Source organism: Pinus tabuliformis, chromosome 8 (assembly GCF_031772625.1).
Source record: "Pinus tabuliformis cultivar Carrire ecotype Pingquan chromosome 8, CPIR1, whole genome shotgun sequence".
NCBI lineage: Eukaryota > Viridiplantae > Streptophyta > Pinopsida > Pinales > Pinaceae > Pinus > Pinus tabuliformis.
In genome coordinates, this window is record NC_142294.1 from 497,952,271 (window position 1) to 497,968,659 (window position 16,389).

At 37.9% G+C, this 16,389-nt stretch overlaps 1 protein-coding gene across 2 annotated transcripts in view; it reads right to left on the reverse strand.

The window, feature by feature from the left end:
• Positions 1 to 15,769, reverse strand: part of LOC149236261 (uncharacterized) — a 53,625-nt gene extending 37,856 nt beyond the window's left edge. The window contains exons 1-3 of one of the 2 annotated variants that reach the window (XM_089461541.1): positions 15,459 to 15,769; positions 15,093 to 15,351; positions 7,682 to 7,792 (exon numbers count right to left, since the gene is read on the reverse strand). In XM_089461541.1, the coding sequence (XP_089317667.1) occupies positions 7,682 to 7,792 (111 nt within the window). In that variant the 5' untranslated portion in view covers positions 15,093 to 15,351; positions 15,459 to 15,769. Of the gene's footprint in view, positions 1 to 7,681; positions 7,793 to 15,092 lie in introns of both variants that reach the window. The other variant, XM_089461540.1, reaches the window with a different exon arrangement.
• Positions 15,770 to 16,389: the final 620 nt, after the last annotated feature.

Below are 16,389 nucleotides of genomic sequence, written 5' to 3' on the forward strand. Positions count from 1 at the left end.
TCTGTCCTCCAAGCCTCCTATTTCCTTGCACAATTTTTCTTAGGTGCTCCAGCTGTAACCTAGTGTGACACTGATCTCACACACTGTCTAAACTGCACAATCCTGAAGGAATGAATTCCTTCTGCATGCAGGATATTTCCTTATAGGAAAAATCTAGCAAATGATAGTACATTGTCCCTGCATCTGATCTTAATTGGGTCTCTGTCTGAACTGACATGCATGAGTTATTCATAAGAGAATATTCAATTATCTGGAGAACACTAGTTACATGCATGCAAGCATTAATTAACTGAACTTACAATTAGTTTCTCCAACTGTTTAGAACTAATTTAACTGGACTTAACTCAATTAATTGAGCTAACTAATTACAATTCAAATACAATTCATCCTCATCTCCTTAACTAAGGGATAAATTCCTCAATTAAAGGGATAATTGTTGCATGTTTTCACAAAGACTTAATTTTTGAATTTCTCCAACTAATTAACTCAAGATGAATTAATTAATTATTATTCAAACAGCTGGTGGGACCAAATTCGAATTTTAATTCTCAATTTTGATTCAAGGAGAAATCAAAATTGGAATATATCTCGAAATTCTACTTATAGGAATGCTATTTTTAGCGTTTCTTGTTGCTATTTTCAACACTCCCTCTCAACAAGAAAGGGATTATCAGTCACCCCAATCCTGTCTCTATGGAACTCGAATTTGTATTTTGACAATGCCTTAGTCAAAATATCAGCATCCTGCTCCTCGGTTGAAATGTATTGCAACAACATGATCCTTCTCGCCACACAGTCTCTAAGATGATGATACTAGATATTGATGTGCTTGGACCTGTCATGAAACACTAGATTGTCAGAGAGTTTGATACAACTTTGATTATCACAATATATCATTGTTGGATCCATCCTCTAATCAAACAACCCAACTAGAATTTTCGACATCTAGATAGCCTCACATGTTGCTTAACTTGCAGCCATGTATTCGGCCTCCGCTGTGCTGAGTGCAAACGACCTTTGTTTTCTGTTGTACCAAGAAACTGCCGCTAACCGAAGGTTGAAAATTCCACTTGAAGTGCTCTTCCGATCTGATGGACTCCCTGCCCAATCTGCATCTGTGAAGCCTTGAAGCTTCACTCCCTCTGTCCGCCTGTACCATAATCCATAATGAGATGTGCCTCTGAGGTATCTCAATACATGCTTCGCTGCCTTCCAAAATAGCTTGGTGGGCTGAACCATAGCTTGACTCAGCTGGTTCACCGCAAAACACAAATCTGGTCGTGTGTTCATTAAGTACATCAATGAACCCACAAGCTATCGATGAATAGTACCAACTACTACCTCACCTGAAGTAACATCCTCCTTCCTCCAGTTACTAGCTAGAGGAGTCTGCATGGTCTTGCACTTCTCCATGTGGAATCTCCTGAGTATCTCATTGGCATATTTTCCTTGAGACACAAACAACTCCCCATCCTTCTGCCACACTTCCATGCCTAGAAAATAGTGCATGAGGCCCATGTATTTCATCTCGAATTCTCTTGCAAGGTCCTCCTTTCAAGACATGATCAACTAATCATCACCTGTCAATATGAGATCATCAACATAAAGAACAATGATCAACTGCTTACCTTCTACCATGATGTGGTACAGGTTCGCATCTGCTTCACTCTTTGTGAAGCCTAACCCGGTGAAGTAGTTGTTGATCTTGGTGTACCAAGCACAAGGTGCTTGCTTTAGCCCATACAAGGCTCTCTTGAGCCGGCACACATGCGACTCGCAATCGAAGGTCTAAAAACCTTCTGGTTGCTCTATGTACACCTCTTCCTCAATCTTGCCATTGAGGAAGGCCGTCTTCACATCCATCTGATGGATCTTCCAACCCATCTGCGCTGATAGTGCCAACATTGATTTGATAGATGAGTACCTTGCTACAGGAGCAAAAGTCTCATCATATTCAATCCCCTCGACCTCTGAGAAACCATGGGCAACAGAACTTGCCTTGTGTTTCTCAACACTACCATTAGCTACATGATTTACCTTGTAAAGCCAACGAGAACTCACCACTGACTTGTTCTCCGGTCTTAGGACTACATCCCAAACACTGTTCTGAACGATGGAGTCATACTCCTCCACTTTCGCATCAACGCAAATCAACTGCTGCACTGCTTCCTCAAAAGAAGAAGGCTCGGTCTCAATACATTCCCCAACAAGGGCCATGTATCCGGTGTACCTAACAGGTGACCTCCTCTATCTGCGCTGAGAAGATGGTTCTCCCAAATTCTCTCTCGCATCCGACAACAATCTGTCAGCTTCCTTGGTGCGCTTCCGTCAATCTTTGGAAGACTCTGCATGAGTGGATGTCTCCTAGATCCTCTGCATGCGGCTGCTCCACATCAGTCTGAGGCTCCTCCTCCTTAGGAACCAAAGTTCCTCCTCTGCTTGTAGTTGGAGATCTCTCTCAAGGGAAACTATCAAGGCCTTCTGCTCATTGAACTTAAGATCTTTGCGGACCACTGTCCTCTGACTGGTCATAAAAAACACCCGATAGTTGTAGGGTGTATCAATGTAACCCACAAGTATCCCCAACTCAGCTGTTGGCTCAAGTTTCTTCCAGGCATCCTTGGTCACATGGAAATAAATCGATGAGCCAAAGATCTTGAAGTGACTCACATCTGGTCTCTTCCTGGAAAAATCTTCCTCTGGTGTCTTCATCCCAAGTATGTGATGCGGACTTCTATTCTACAAATAGATAGTTGTATTGCATGCCTCAACCCACAAATGAAGTGGTAGGCCTTGGTCATGCAGTGTTGTCCGAGCAACTCCCACAATCGTCTTGTTCTTCCTCTCGGCCACCCCATTCTGCTGTGGGTTATGGGGTGTCGTCAATTCTCGTTTAATTCCTTCTGCTGCACAGAAGTCTTTAAACACTTGAGAGACATACTCTCCACCATTGTCGCTCCTCAAGGCTTTGATTTTCCTTCCAGATTCTTTCTCAACCAAAGCTTTGAAATCACAAAACTTGGAGAAGGTTTGATCCTTCTTCTGCATGAAATAGATCCAGCATCTACGAGAGAAATCATCAATAAAAATCACATAGTACCTTTGTTTAGCGGTGGAGGCTGTCAAGAATGGTCCACACACATCTGAGTGAACTCGCTCCAATATTGCTTCTGCTCGACTGTCTCAATCCTGAAAGGAAGACTTTGCATACTTACCCAAGGTACAACCTTTGCATGTATCTACCTGCTCAAGTTTACCTTTGGGAAGTCCAGTAGAAATCTGTTGCATGATCTTCAAGGCTCCATGATGCAAGTGGCCCAACCGTCTGTGCCATAACTCGCCAATATCTTGGCTTTGCACCTTCTCTACCTTCGAACTCAATGCAACATAGTCATCTACCTCCAACTTGTAGAGATTCTTTATTCGAATCCCAATCCTCTTGGTCTGGCCCATGGCTATGTGTCTCAGGAACGCCTTTCCTTTACTGAAGACTACATCATAGCCCTTATCTTCCAACATAGCTACTGAGACCAAGTTCTTCATCAGACCAGGCACATACTTTACTCCAGTCAGGGTGAGAGGAGCTCCATGCTCCCTCTGAAACACAACCATACCTTCACCTGAAACACGGTACTTTCCATCATCGCCCATCTCTATGTGCATCTGGAGGTCTTTCTCCTCCAAGGTACTGAATAAAATTTTGTCTCCGGTCATGTGGAAAGAGGCTCCACTGTCCAGATACCAAACACACCCAACCATCGATGAAACCATACATGCGATGAGGGAGAAATCCAATTTGAATTGTGAAGCCAGTGCCTCACCTTCTGATCCCTTCGAGGATCCCTTCTTGGATTTCTTCTGTGGGCAATTAGTTGCATAATGACCCACTTCATGACAATTAAAGCATCTCACTTTAGATTTTTCAAACTTCTTCCCACCATGAGAAGAACTCGATTTGGAATGGGAAGCCTTCCCTTTCCCTTTCCTTGCCTTACTGGCCAAGGCTATATTTTCTTCATCATCAGGTTTAGATGAAGAACCATCTCTGGTGCTCCTCCTTATCTCCTCCTGCATCAGATCCGACCATAGTCGTTCCCAATCTGGAAGTTTCTCTCTTCCATTCACTGAGTCTTGGTAGCTATTCCAGCTCTTAGGAAGACCGAGGAGAGCAAGGCTCACCATATCATCATCGACTGTCGTGATTCCTACACTTCCAAGCTCATCCCTGCAGGTGGTGAGCTTGTTCAAATATGTAGAAATGTTGTTGCTCTTTTCCATTTTGATTTTTCGAAGCTTGTCCTTTAGTGCCAACTTCCTCTGGTCACTATTGTTCTGATATATGTCCTTCAATGTCTTCCACATTGAATACAGTGTCTCCTTCCCATGGAGATTCGAGACAATATGGTCTCGAACTCTCTCCAGAAGAATCCTTCTCGCTCTTGCCACACATTTCTTCCATTCCACCAATTCTTGGGCATTAGTTGCAGATGGCTTGGGGACTTCTTGATCAATGAAGTCCTTCAAACCATTGTCCTCTATTGCAGCTTCCATGCGATCCTTCCAAGCTATGTAATTCGAGCTGCCATCCAGGGCATACTTGAGTCTCAAGCCATTGAACGCCATTGGTGAAATTTGAGATGTGATAAGAAATCGATATTGTACCTGCAATCAAGAACTTCAAGCTTCTCCCTTCTCAATATGTTGTTCATAGCTTTGATCACCTATGCTTTGATACCATGTAGAAATTCTCACTGTAGATTAATCGGATTATGCAATGTACTAAAGCAAAATACTCAATCTACTTCTACTATCAAACTTGCGGAAGCTTAATCGATTTGAGCAAGATCAAACAGAACACATATAACAGAGAAGAAGATTTAATCACACATGAAACACAGAAGAATACTCCAGGGAAAGCCTCAGCTCAAAACCCCGCCATCTGTATTATCATACAATGGAAATATCTCAGAGATTACACACAACTTTAGCTCTCACACAGCGATCCAACTCTCAGTACAATCCCTCAATGCTCATAGACAGAACAAACAACTCATATGCCTTTCCCTCTGTCCTCCAAGCCTCCTATTTCCTTGTGCAGTTTTTCCTGGGTGTTCTAGCTGTAACCTAGTGTGACACTGATCTCACACACTGCTCTCACACACTGTCTGAACTACGCAATCCTGAAGGAATGAATTCCTTCTGCATGCAGGATATTTCCTTATAGGAAAAATCTAGCAACTGATAGTACATTGTCCCTGCATCTGATCTCAACTGGGTCTTTGTCTGAACTGACATGCATGAGTTATTCATGAGAGAATATTCAGTTATCTGGAGAACACTAGTTACATGCATGCAAGCATTAACTAACTGAACTCACAATTAGTTCCTCCAACTGTTTGGAACTAATTTAACTGGACTTAACTCAGTTAACTGAGCTAACTAATTACAACTCAAATACAACTCATCCTCATCTCCTTAACTAAGGGATAAATTCCTCAATCAAAGGGATAATTGTTGCATGTTTTCACAAAGACTTCATGTTTGAATTTCTCCAACTAATTAACTAAAGATGAATGAATTAATTATTATTCAAATAGCTGGTGAGACCAAATTCAAATTTTAATTCTTAATTTTGATTCAAGGACACATCAAAATTGGAATATATCCAAAAAAGCTATTTATAGGAATGCTATTTTTAGCACTTCTATTTTTAGCATTTCTTGTTGCTATTTTCAACACTTTCAATTTAGAATTGCTACCATAGGCGTTTTTTTAGAGCAAGTGTATGGTGTGTTCTTTTAAGAATTTCTTTTATAGCAGTAATTGGTGTTCTTTTATAGCCGTAAAACAATAAATTGATTTCACACTCTAATTTAGGTTAGCTTCTTTGATGTTGCATTACCTGCGGTTGTGCCTCGAAGCTTACGAGTCCCAGATTGATAATTTAATGTTGGAATTATCACACATGTAATTTCCCCAACATCTCAGATGTTTCATGAGATTATTGCAATGTTTAAGTCATGTGAATGTGGGTTTGGTCATTCTGATATGAGTTACAATAATCTATTGATAAGTCTAAAGATTAAGAAAGTAGGGTTATTTTCATATTTTGACATTACGATGTTGCAGTAGAAAAAATTGAGGAGTAATAGATAAATGTATTCGGTTAAATCTAGGAGTTTGGGCTATAGATATTGGAGAGAAGGAGGAACCAGTGGTTTTTATTATTATTATTTAAATCGTAAAATTCCAATGGATGGGCATTATTACAAGGATGGAAGGAAGGAATTGAAGCTTGTAGGTACAAAAAACGAAAAGGGAATTGAATCATCAAGAGAGCAATGGATATTGTCGTATGGCAGAAACTAATGGATAATATGTGGTATGATAGTCGTGGAGAGACAACATATCCTCTCAAATGTGATGGAAGTCTAGAGCCAGATGCAGGATGCAGAATGTAAATTTTGGAGTCATTGGTGACCCTTAATGATCTCTTTAAGTGATAAGGGGAATTCCTGGCAGTTATTTTGCACCTGAGGCCTTATTCTCATTTGGATTGAACTTTATTTAATTATGTTCATAAACATATAATTTGTGTGGATATACAGTTTGGTAGGTTGATAAAAAAATCGTGAACATGATTGTCCATAACTTGCAAGGGATTGTTTGGTTTGTAGTAGGGTCATAATTAACAAATTTTCAATGCAAAAATGTTTGTGAACTTTTATACCGGTTTCATCTTTCAGGGAAGTTCAAAAGATTAGAATCCATTTCCATTTCCAACTGCATGAAGCTCGTGAACAGGTGGCTTATTCCATCCCAGCTAAGAAGGTTGAGATCTTTAAATATTTGGAGGAGTGGGCTAAAAAAAAATTACATTGATTTATTTAAAGCCCTTTAATAAGTCTTTCCAGCCACATGACCTTTTGCATGATCCTTCTTCTGAGGGCTTCATTGACCAAGTTATAGAATTGCACAAGCAATTCCATGAATTGCTGGATGACTATTTAGTTTTTCTAGTGGGAGACATGATTACAAAGAAATCATTGCCTACTTACCAGACTATATTGAACATGTTTGATGATGTAAGCAATGAGACTAGTGCAGTTCCACTTCATGGGAAAGATGGACACGTATATGGACAATTGAGGAGACTCAGACACTGTGATATTCTTCATAACTATCTTATCTTGTGTGGCCGAGTGGACATGAGGTAGATTGAAAATACCATACAGTATCTTATTGGCTTTGGAATGGTCCAGTGTCTTAACGCTGAAAGCATTTTGTCAAAGTATTTTATCATGTTTACTATTGATAGCAATTTTTCAAAGTATTTTATCATTTTACTATTGATACCACAAGATGTGGGATTCCACTATTTATTTAGCCAAACATATTGCAATTCTGCAGGATATTTATATGCAAAACATAAATATAGACAAAGCTTAATTTCTAAAATCACATTGACCCACAAATGTAGAATTCTACCTCAATTTCCTTGTATAATTTTTGCCATAAGGCACCATTCCTAGCCATATGGTTAACGATCTAGGCTCTTTGTCCTTCATATGGCGTAATTACACCAATCTAACTCGAGACAACATCAAAGGATCACAAAAGTTCATGAAAAAATCTTTCAAATCCATACATACATACATATGTTAGGACAAAGGAATTATACCTGGATGGGAATAACTCCACTAAAAAATGTAGTCACAATCTTTTCAACATTCGAGACCTCTGCCCTCTTCAGATATGATGTAACACTAGCACCAATCTCTTCTTGACCCATCTGAAATTATGAATTAGCAAAATCAAACAAACATCACCCATGACTACGTTAACCCAAGTTAGAATGAATCATAAAATCGTAAGCACAAGCATACTAAAACAGAAAAACTATGTTGGAAAATCAATGAAAAATGATACAAATTCGTAAAAAGTACACTAATAAATAACCTACATATACTTAGAAAAACATAGGTCTGTTTGGAACCGGCGCAGAAATAAATAAATCGTAAGTCTGTTTGACTGTTTAGTGTCCTGGCATAGAAAATATTCACATTTATCCAATGGAAAATATTCACAAGTATATGATGGTATGTAGATTCCATGTTAATAGAATTAATTTGGAAGCCTCATATTACCATTAATTGGCCTTTTCATAACACAAAACGCAAAAAACCAGAAATATTCACAAGTATATGATGGTATGTAGATTCCACGTTAATAGAATTAATTTGGAAGCCTCCATATTACCATTAATTGGCCTTTTCATATTACCATTAATTTATATGTGTATTATTTATTTACCATTAATTTATATGTGTATTATTTATTGTGATGAATAGTTTTACATTTTTTAATAAATTACAATATTAATATTATTAATAATATTATTTCAAAATAGAAAAGTTTATAATATTTAAGATTATTGGTTTAATTTTTGTTGATATAGTTTTTGATGCAATAATATTATTGAATCCAAAAAAGAATTGTCCACTTGAAATGAGATATTGAAATCAGATTTTTACATGCAGAAGCGTCATATGTAAGCAAAATTGTCATATGAATATCTCATTGGTGCTTCACAAGGAAAAATATATCTACTCTTTATAGATGCCTTTGTCATGGGTTGTGTTTGTATATTGAATGAAAATTAGATTGAACTATGAAGAATGTATTTGGAAAAAGAATAAAAATCAAAGTGGAATTAACAGATCAATATTTGATCGTTCTATATTGTGATTATCATCGAAAGTGTCTCTCTAGGGTTGGTTTGGGTAGACACTAATCATCCCAACCAATAATATGCATCCATTTTCATCTTCCTTGATCAAACCATTTTTTTACACGTGGCACTTTGAATAGTGCCCATCATGGTTGTCTTCTGATGGTCAGCGTCTCATATTTTTGTTTCTAGACCCAAATCCCCATATAAGGATCACCAGCTCGCTATTAATGGGAACCCCTTGGTTTTTTTGGGCTTTAAACACTTGTAAGCCAAGATTGATGTTGATCTTGGGGTTTTCAATGTGGCACTCAAAAGAGTGGAAATATGCAACTTGAAGCTTTGTCTACTACTCTTGTCCCTTAACCAACTTGAAATACATCAATGAAGACGAGGAGCTATGCTTTGGGTACAAATTCTTTTTGAAAATATCTTTTGCTGCCAAGTTCTTGAAATCTTGCGGCCTTGCAACTCAAACCTTCGTTTACTAGCTTTAGATTACAAAAACCAGGACTATGAGCTTTACTTTGGAGATCAATGGTTTTCTTCACAGACAATCCATATGCCGAGCTCAAGCAAATCTCAGGGCCTTGTGATTCTAATCATTGTTTGCTCCTCCTTTTGCTTAACAAACATAAACTACAAAAAACAAGAGCATATTAAGCTTTGCTCCAGACGCAAGTTTTTGATCTTACCCAACTCTTTTTGTTAAACCGAATTCAATTAATCATCATAAGATGAGGATGTTTCCTATAGAAACAAGATCTTGATCAAGCTATTTTGTCAGCGAGCTCGTAGAAATCCTATTAGAAATTGTGGTAGACCTTTGGTAGACCTTATGCACATGCATTCAACAAAGGTTGTATTCTTAGGGAGATAATCTTCTCGAATCTTCCATTCCTTCTATATATCTTTAGACCTCTAAAAACAATTGTTAGTTTAATATACTTGTGAAATACGACCTAGAGTGACAAGTTTGTATGACAGCCGAGAGTGCTCTCCCTTGAGAGTCTCCTCCCTTCACATGTTAGTCGCCCACAAAGTAAATGTAGTGGATGATATTAGAGAAAGTGGTAACTCTTCACGTATTGGTGGGCCATTAAAGAAAAATCCATTGATGCATGGAAGCCATTGATGCATATAGGGAAGCATTCAACAAGGATTTCATGCAATGTAGACTTCAAAGTAAAATCAGTGGATGATATTTGAGAAACTGGTACCTCTTCACGGTGGACCATTAAAATAAAGCCATTGATGTGTGTTGGGAAGTATTCCATACAATGTGGACCACAAAGTAGAAGTAGTGGATGATATTTGGAATCACGCGTCTTTGGAATCCAAAGCACCCACATCATATCATTGCTCAATGTCTGGTAAACTGTGTGCTCAGAGGAATTCATACATAAAAGTTGTTTTTCCCTTGAAGTTTCATCTTGTTGTTATTCAGTTTATCACTATAAACCTTTCCAGATTTGAGTATCCATGGCGAGCGTAACCGTATGCCCTCAGGGTTCTACTGATTCCTCCTCCGTGGTTTCATCATCTTCTGCCTCGACTTCTTACTCTCCACCTTCGGATGTTTTTATTAATCACAGGGGCCCCGACGTGAAAATGACCTTCACCAGCTATCTGTACCGACGCCTTCCTGGCAGGGGATTGAGAGTTTTTTTGGATAAGGAGGAGTTGGAGAAGGGACAGAATATTACTTCCCAGATACAATAGGTTATCTGTGGTGCGTCTATCCACATTGCAATTTTTTCACTAAGGTACGCGATGGACTTGTCCTCATGGTAGAGTCTATGGAGTCTGTAAGTCATGGAAAATCATTCTTCCAGTATTTTAAAAAGTTCAACCTTTTGTGCTCTATCATACGATCAAAGACAGAGCGTATACTCATGCCTTCCGAAAGCTTGAACAGAAAAATGCACACGATCCCGAAACTGGTGAAGAGAAGCCACGCTACAACTCAGACAGTTTTCAGAAATGGAAAGGTGCACTTTCTTTTGTTGCTTATGTAAGTGGTTTCGTGATTTGTGAGTTGCATTTCCTATTGTCCTTTATAATATGATTATGCAATTCTCTGACTGATTATGTGATTCTGTGAGTTGCATCTTTTGATTCTGTCAGTTTTAATTTGTTAGGATTTGCTTAAGCAGGTAATTCTCACTTGCTTCGTTTACACTATTCAGGGACGAGGACGACGGAGGTGAACTACTGGATTAGGTAGTGGAAAGCGTTCTAAAAATGTTCCAAAGCCATTGTTGAATGTGGCAAAATATCCAACTGGATTGAACCAAAAATCAGAAGAATTTGAAACCACGGTCCTATAGAAGCAGGAGACGGAGTTCGTGGAGGCCAAGGTTGTGGGAATTTTGGGTGTGGGTGGAGTTGGGAAAACCACTCTATCCAAATAATTATTCAATCTTAAGAGATCATATTACAATAAATCCAATTTTCTATTTGATATAAGAGAAACCACAAATAGAAAACCTGTAAATTATTTGCAGAGTAAGATTTTAGAAGAATTAACAGGTATTAAGAAACAAATTGAGAGTGGTGATGAAGAAGTATGGATACTTCGAAAAAAATCTCACATCTTGTCACGCTCTTATAGTTCTAGATGATATAGATGATGTCTCTCAAATGGAAGTGCTTTTTCCAATTATGGATATCCTTAACGATGATGATAACTTTATTTTGGCTACCTCCAGGGACAAACATGTCCTCACAAGCTTAAGAGTGTTAGAGTTCTCAATTTATAATTTGAAGGGGTTGAGTCAATCACACTCCAAATATCTCTTCTGTTGCTATGCCTTGAATCAACGATTTCCATCACAAGAATTTGCAGATCTGACAGATTGATTTGTGAAAGCTTGCGATGGGTTGCCATTGTCGCTGAAAGTATTCGGGGTGCTGGTTTGTGGACAAAGTGAATGTTACTGGGAAGTGACACTAGACGAACTTGATAAGATACTGCCTAACACTGAGATAGTTAGGTGTTTACATATACAAAAAGATATTTTATAATGATTACTCCAGTCTTAGATATGAGTCGCTCAGTTTAGATGATCAACAAATATTTTTAGATATTGCTTCATTTTTCATAGGAGAAAAAACGAGTGTTTTTTGGAAGTAGATGCAAAAAATAGTATTAGAATGCATGATCAAATTCGTGACCTGGGAAGAAATCTTGCGCAGGGATTAGAGACCTGTCGTCTTTGGCAGCGATCCACCAAAGACGTGGATGATTTGCTGGAGCAATCCTCACATGTAAGTGCTTCAATCATTGAAACCTTTATATTCAACTTAAATTTGAATATTTAAAGTTCACAAGAAATATATTTGTTTAAAGTTCGTGGGATTACGATGCTTGGTTGTACTTTTTGTGACTTGGGGTCAACAATGCCAATGCCACGACACAAAATAGGGTAGGATGAGGTGTTTGGAAAAATACATCTCTTCCATGATTCTCGTTCAATGATATCTTTAGAATTTGTTGCATCTGAGGAAGGTTATTTAGAACTCATATTGAACAAAGCGCGGTCAGCAAATCTCAAATGGCTACGCTGGTATAATTGTCCATACACTAGCCTGCTTTATTGGATACCGATGGAGAACCTAAGAGTTTTAGAAGTGGTCGGGAACAAGTTGAAAACAATATGGTAGGGGAATATCAGGTATGCTGATTTTTCTTTTCTAAATTCATTTCATTTTGTAAGCAAAAATCGTTTGGTACCCCTTTTTGATGGTTGAAACGTCAAACATTGCAGGCTCCTCTTCAGTTGCGAGAGTTACATATCTGGGCTTGTTCCTCATTTTCAAATTTTCCAAAGTCCATAGGACAGTTGAAGTACCTTGAAAACATTAGCCTATCAAAAGATATTTCCATGGAGACCAACTGACAAGTGTGCCGAAAGAATTTTGTGAACTGCCCTCCCTGAAATACTTAGCCTTAGAGAACTGTCATGAAATGGTATCACTGCCTGATTACGTGAAATGGTATCACTGCCTGATTCTTTTGGAAGGCTAACACGCCTCCAGAACATTAAATTATTTGGTTCCATCAGCTTGGCGATGCTTCCAGAATCTTTTGGGAATTTAACATAAACATTCAACAAGAACCAGATAAGGGTTGTGGAACTACAATCACTTTATTTAATTAATTACTACAAATGATATGTGCCAAAATATTTAATATAAGAAACCTTTACCAATGGCATGCAAGGCTACTCAACAAATGATATTGAAGCACAATGGTAGACTCTCGATGGATCCACTAGGAAAATTATTCCCATTGGGTTTTCAATCCTGGGATCAAACTAGAATTGGCCTTTCCAAGTTATCAACAAATGAAAGGTTGGAAGTAGGACCTTGTTCAACCCTTGAAGGTTTTCTACTATCAGCTGCAATATCTCCGTCATGATATCATTGTTGTAAGGTGGTAGTGCCGATGTTATAGCTATGATTCAACTGAAACAAGAGGCTTTGTGAGTCTAACATTTTCACAAGAATGCTCCAAAAATAAAGGTTTTAACGAAGCAATGACCTTTTCCAATCTAATTTCTCTATCAAGGACAACGCCATATCTAATGTGTCCAACCATAAGAGTACATCTTCAAACTTTGTATACTACAATTTGGATCCAAGTTCAAAGAGACACTTGCTTTTTACATCTTCCTTCTGGATGTCCTTTGACTGCCGAAGGATAACATGAACCTTCTGAGAGAAAGGCTTGTTGTTCTGTTCTTTCTTCTGATCTGTAAATTGTTGCCATTTTTTATTTGCAGAAGTATTGTAGCTCAAAGGGTCGACTGATGTGTTACCATGTCTATTCCTGAGGTTCTTCCAAAAATAAAATGACAACATTATGGTTGGACATTAATGGATTCTTATACTTAGCCTCCTTTCTCTTTCCCCAACTTCTTCAATAAAATTGATTCACCACTATGGAAGAAATTCCTCTGCAATAATAAATCCCAATGCTCTTGCAAAATGAAAACTTAGAAGCTCTACTATATTGGTATTTTTCTTGACTCAATTGACCGCCCAATGCTCTTTTTCTAACTTTGGATCGACTGAAATAATCTGCTTCCATGCTACCTTGGCCTCCTCCCTAAGCTTCATACCTGCGGCTTTTTGCCTTTATTTTTCTCCCATTGTTTGCCTTTGAAGGACTTCTTTCTACATAAGTATACCTGCCAACTCATCAAAAGCAGGAGCCTTCTCTCTCGCTAAAAGACTAGTGATAAAAATTTGATATTCATCAAGCATTCCATTTAGTGTCACAAACCAAATCTGTGCTAGATATTGTTTCACCAATGCCACATAATTTATCCTTTAGATCCTTTATTATAGAATTAAAATTACTAACACTTTCATTTTCTTCCATCTTAATTGAAAGAAGCTTAATCTTTAAATACAATATTCAATTTGTAGTCTTCGTCTCATACAAATTTTTGAGAGTGTCCCATGTATCCTTGGATGTTTTGCACTCTCTAACGTGTGGAATAATGTTGTCCTTAACAGACATCCGTTAACGTGTGGAATAATGTTGTCCTTAACAGACATCCACAAAAGCACTTTCGCTTTATTTTCTCGTCGCTCCCAATCTTAAATTGCAACATTTGTGGCTTGAGGGGACACTCGCTTAACTTTAGCGCCAGACACAACCATCCATATATTGTAGCCTTCCATTAAAGTCTGCAACTTAAATTTCCAATTTGCATAATTTTCACCATCTAACTTGTTAGAATTAGATAAATAAGATTTTGCCAATATATTAGCCATTGTCAATAAATTTATGAATCCTCAAGTACCAACCACAAAGATATTAACTTTTCACAACTTCAATAATTTATTTTCCCACTCCTTAATCACAAATAATAACACCTCAACCACAAACCATTAAATTTTATTAAGCTTAACAACTCAAATATCATTAAACAATATGACTGCCTCTTTTCTCTCTTTATTAATATTTTATTTTAATTTTTCCTATTTATATATATAATGCCTTGATCCAAAAACAAACCAAGATTTCACCATTCACTGCCATGGTAGTTGCTTGTCTTGATTAATTCTTTAAAAAAGAACCTTCAATATACTCATTTTTCATAACTTAAATACCATATAATATTCTCCCAAATCAAAAAACAAAAACAAAGACGACAACTACTTTTTTTAGTTGGAATTTCCAATATATGAAATATCTTACTTTTACCTGATCTTTGGATTAATTCCAAATAAAACCAATTATAAATTTCTGGTGATAATTCCAGACAAAACCAATAAGAAATCGCTTTTATCACAAGTATGGATGTAGCAGATTTAAAAAAAAAAATATTCAGAGTATCATTTTAACCTTGCTAACTCCGTGTACCAGTGAAGGCTCCTCAAACGGTGGTCTTGGTCAAGAAGCAACAGAGTTCTTGCTAACTCCGTGTACCAGTGAAGGCTCCTCAAACGGTGGTCTTGGTCAAGAAGCAACAGAGTTGTCTCACTGTCACTACAACAACTCTTTCCTCCCGCGGTTAGGTAATCTATACGCATCAGCGCTTTCCTCTAGCAGTTCGGCCTCCAGTAGATTGCATCCTGTAGCCAATCGCCCTTCACTAGAAGCTCTGCACAGAAACTCTCTCAAATATTCAACACAACAGTCTTTCAAAGGATCACACAGAAAAATTCGCAACCCTCTCTACAACACAACAGTCCCATAACTGCAGCATACCGACTTATCTGATGTCACACCCTCAATGATCTCATAGAAGGACCTTACGCTCTCAGCACTCAACCTTGCAGCACTCCTCAATAGCAAAATTCCAAATTTTCAACACACCGGTCTCTCACAAAAACTCACACAAAGGCCTCACACCTCACTCTCTCAACGCTCAACACTGAAAGAGTCTCTAATACCATATCAAAGAACGCAGACACAGAACTCAGAACTGAACACAAACGTACAAAACTTGTCCATTCTATACACAATGGAGAAGCTTTTTATACACAATGGAGAAGCTTCTCGATCACCTAGACTCTGGGTGGCGATGGCTTCTTCAAAAAGCTAAAAGAATCTCCAGAAGCTCCGAAGGGATGGGCATTTAATATGTTAGGTGTTGGAATTACTGTTTATCCAGCAAATTTCTGGACTATTCTATGGATATTTTTTTAGGCTACCCACCTTCAAATTCGAAAGGTCAATCTCTTGTTGGTCGACATCAGTGGTAGATATTTGCAGAGAAGTGCAACACTCAATTTTTTCAGAGTACTCAATCCACGTCAGCCTGGATGTTGTTCCTGGTTGTCACAGCGCCTGCAGATTCAGTGATCTCTTAAAGTAGCCAGAGTAGAGCGCAGAGGTTGTCGAGGCCTTATTCATTGAAAATCTTGTCAAGACACCATTCATATTTGACAAGGTTTTGCCGTGATCAATTTGGTGATCCTTTTAATTTTCCCATGATTTCTTATTAACTAAAAGTGAAAATCTTATTTTAATACTCTCTATTTTTTCATAAAGGAGAAAGCCTATTAGAAATGGAGAAAGGAACTTAATTATTATTTTTTTATTCCAAAAACGGGAGAAAGCCTATTAATAAAATGAAAAAGGTAGTTCATAAAATTGTGTTTTGGATCTGAAAAAGAAAGACACATTTAAAACAAGG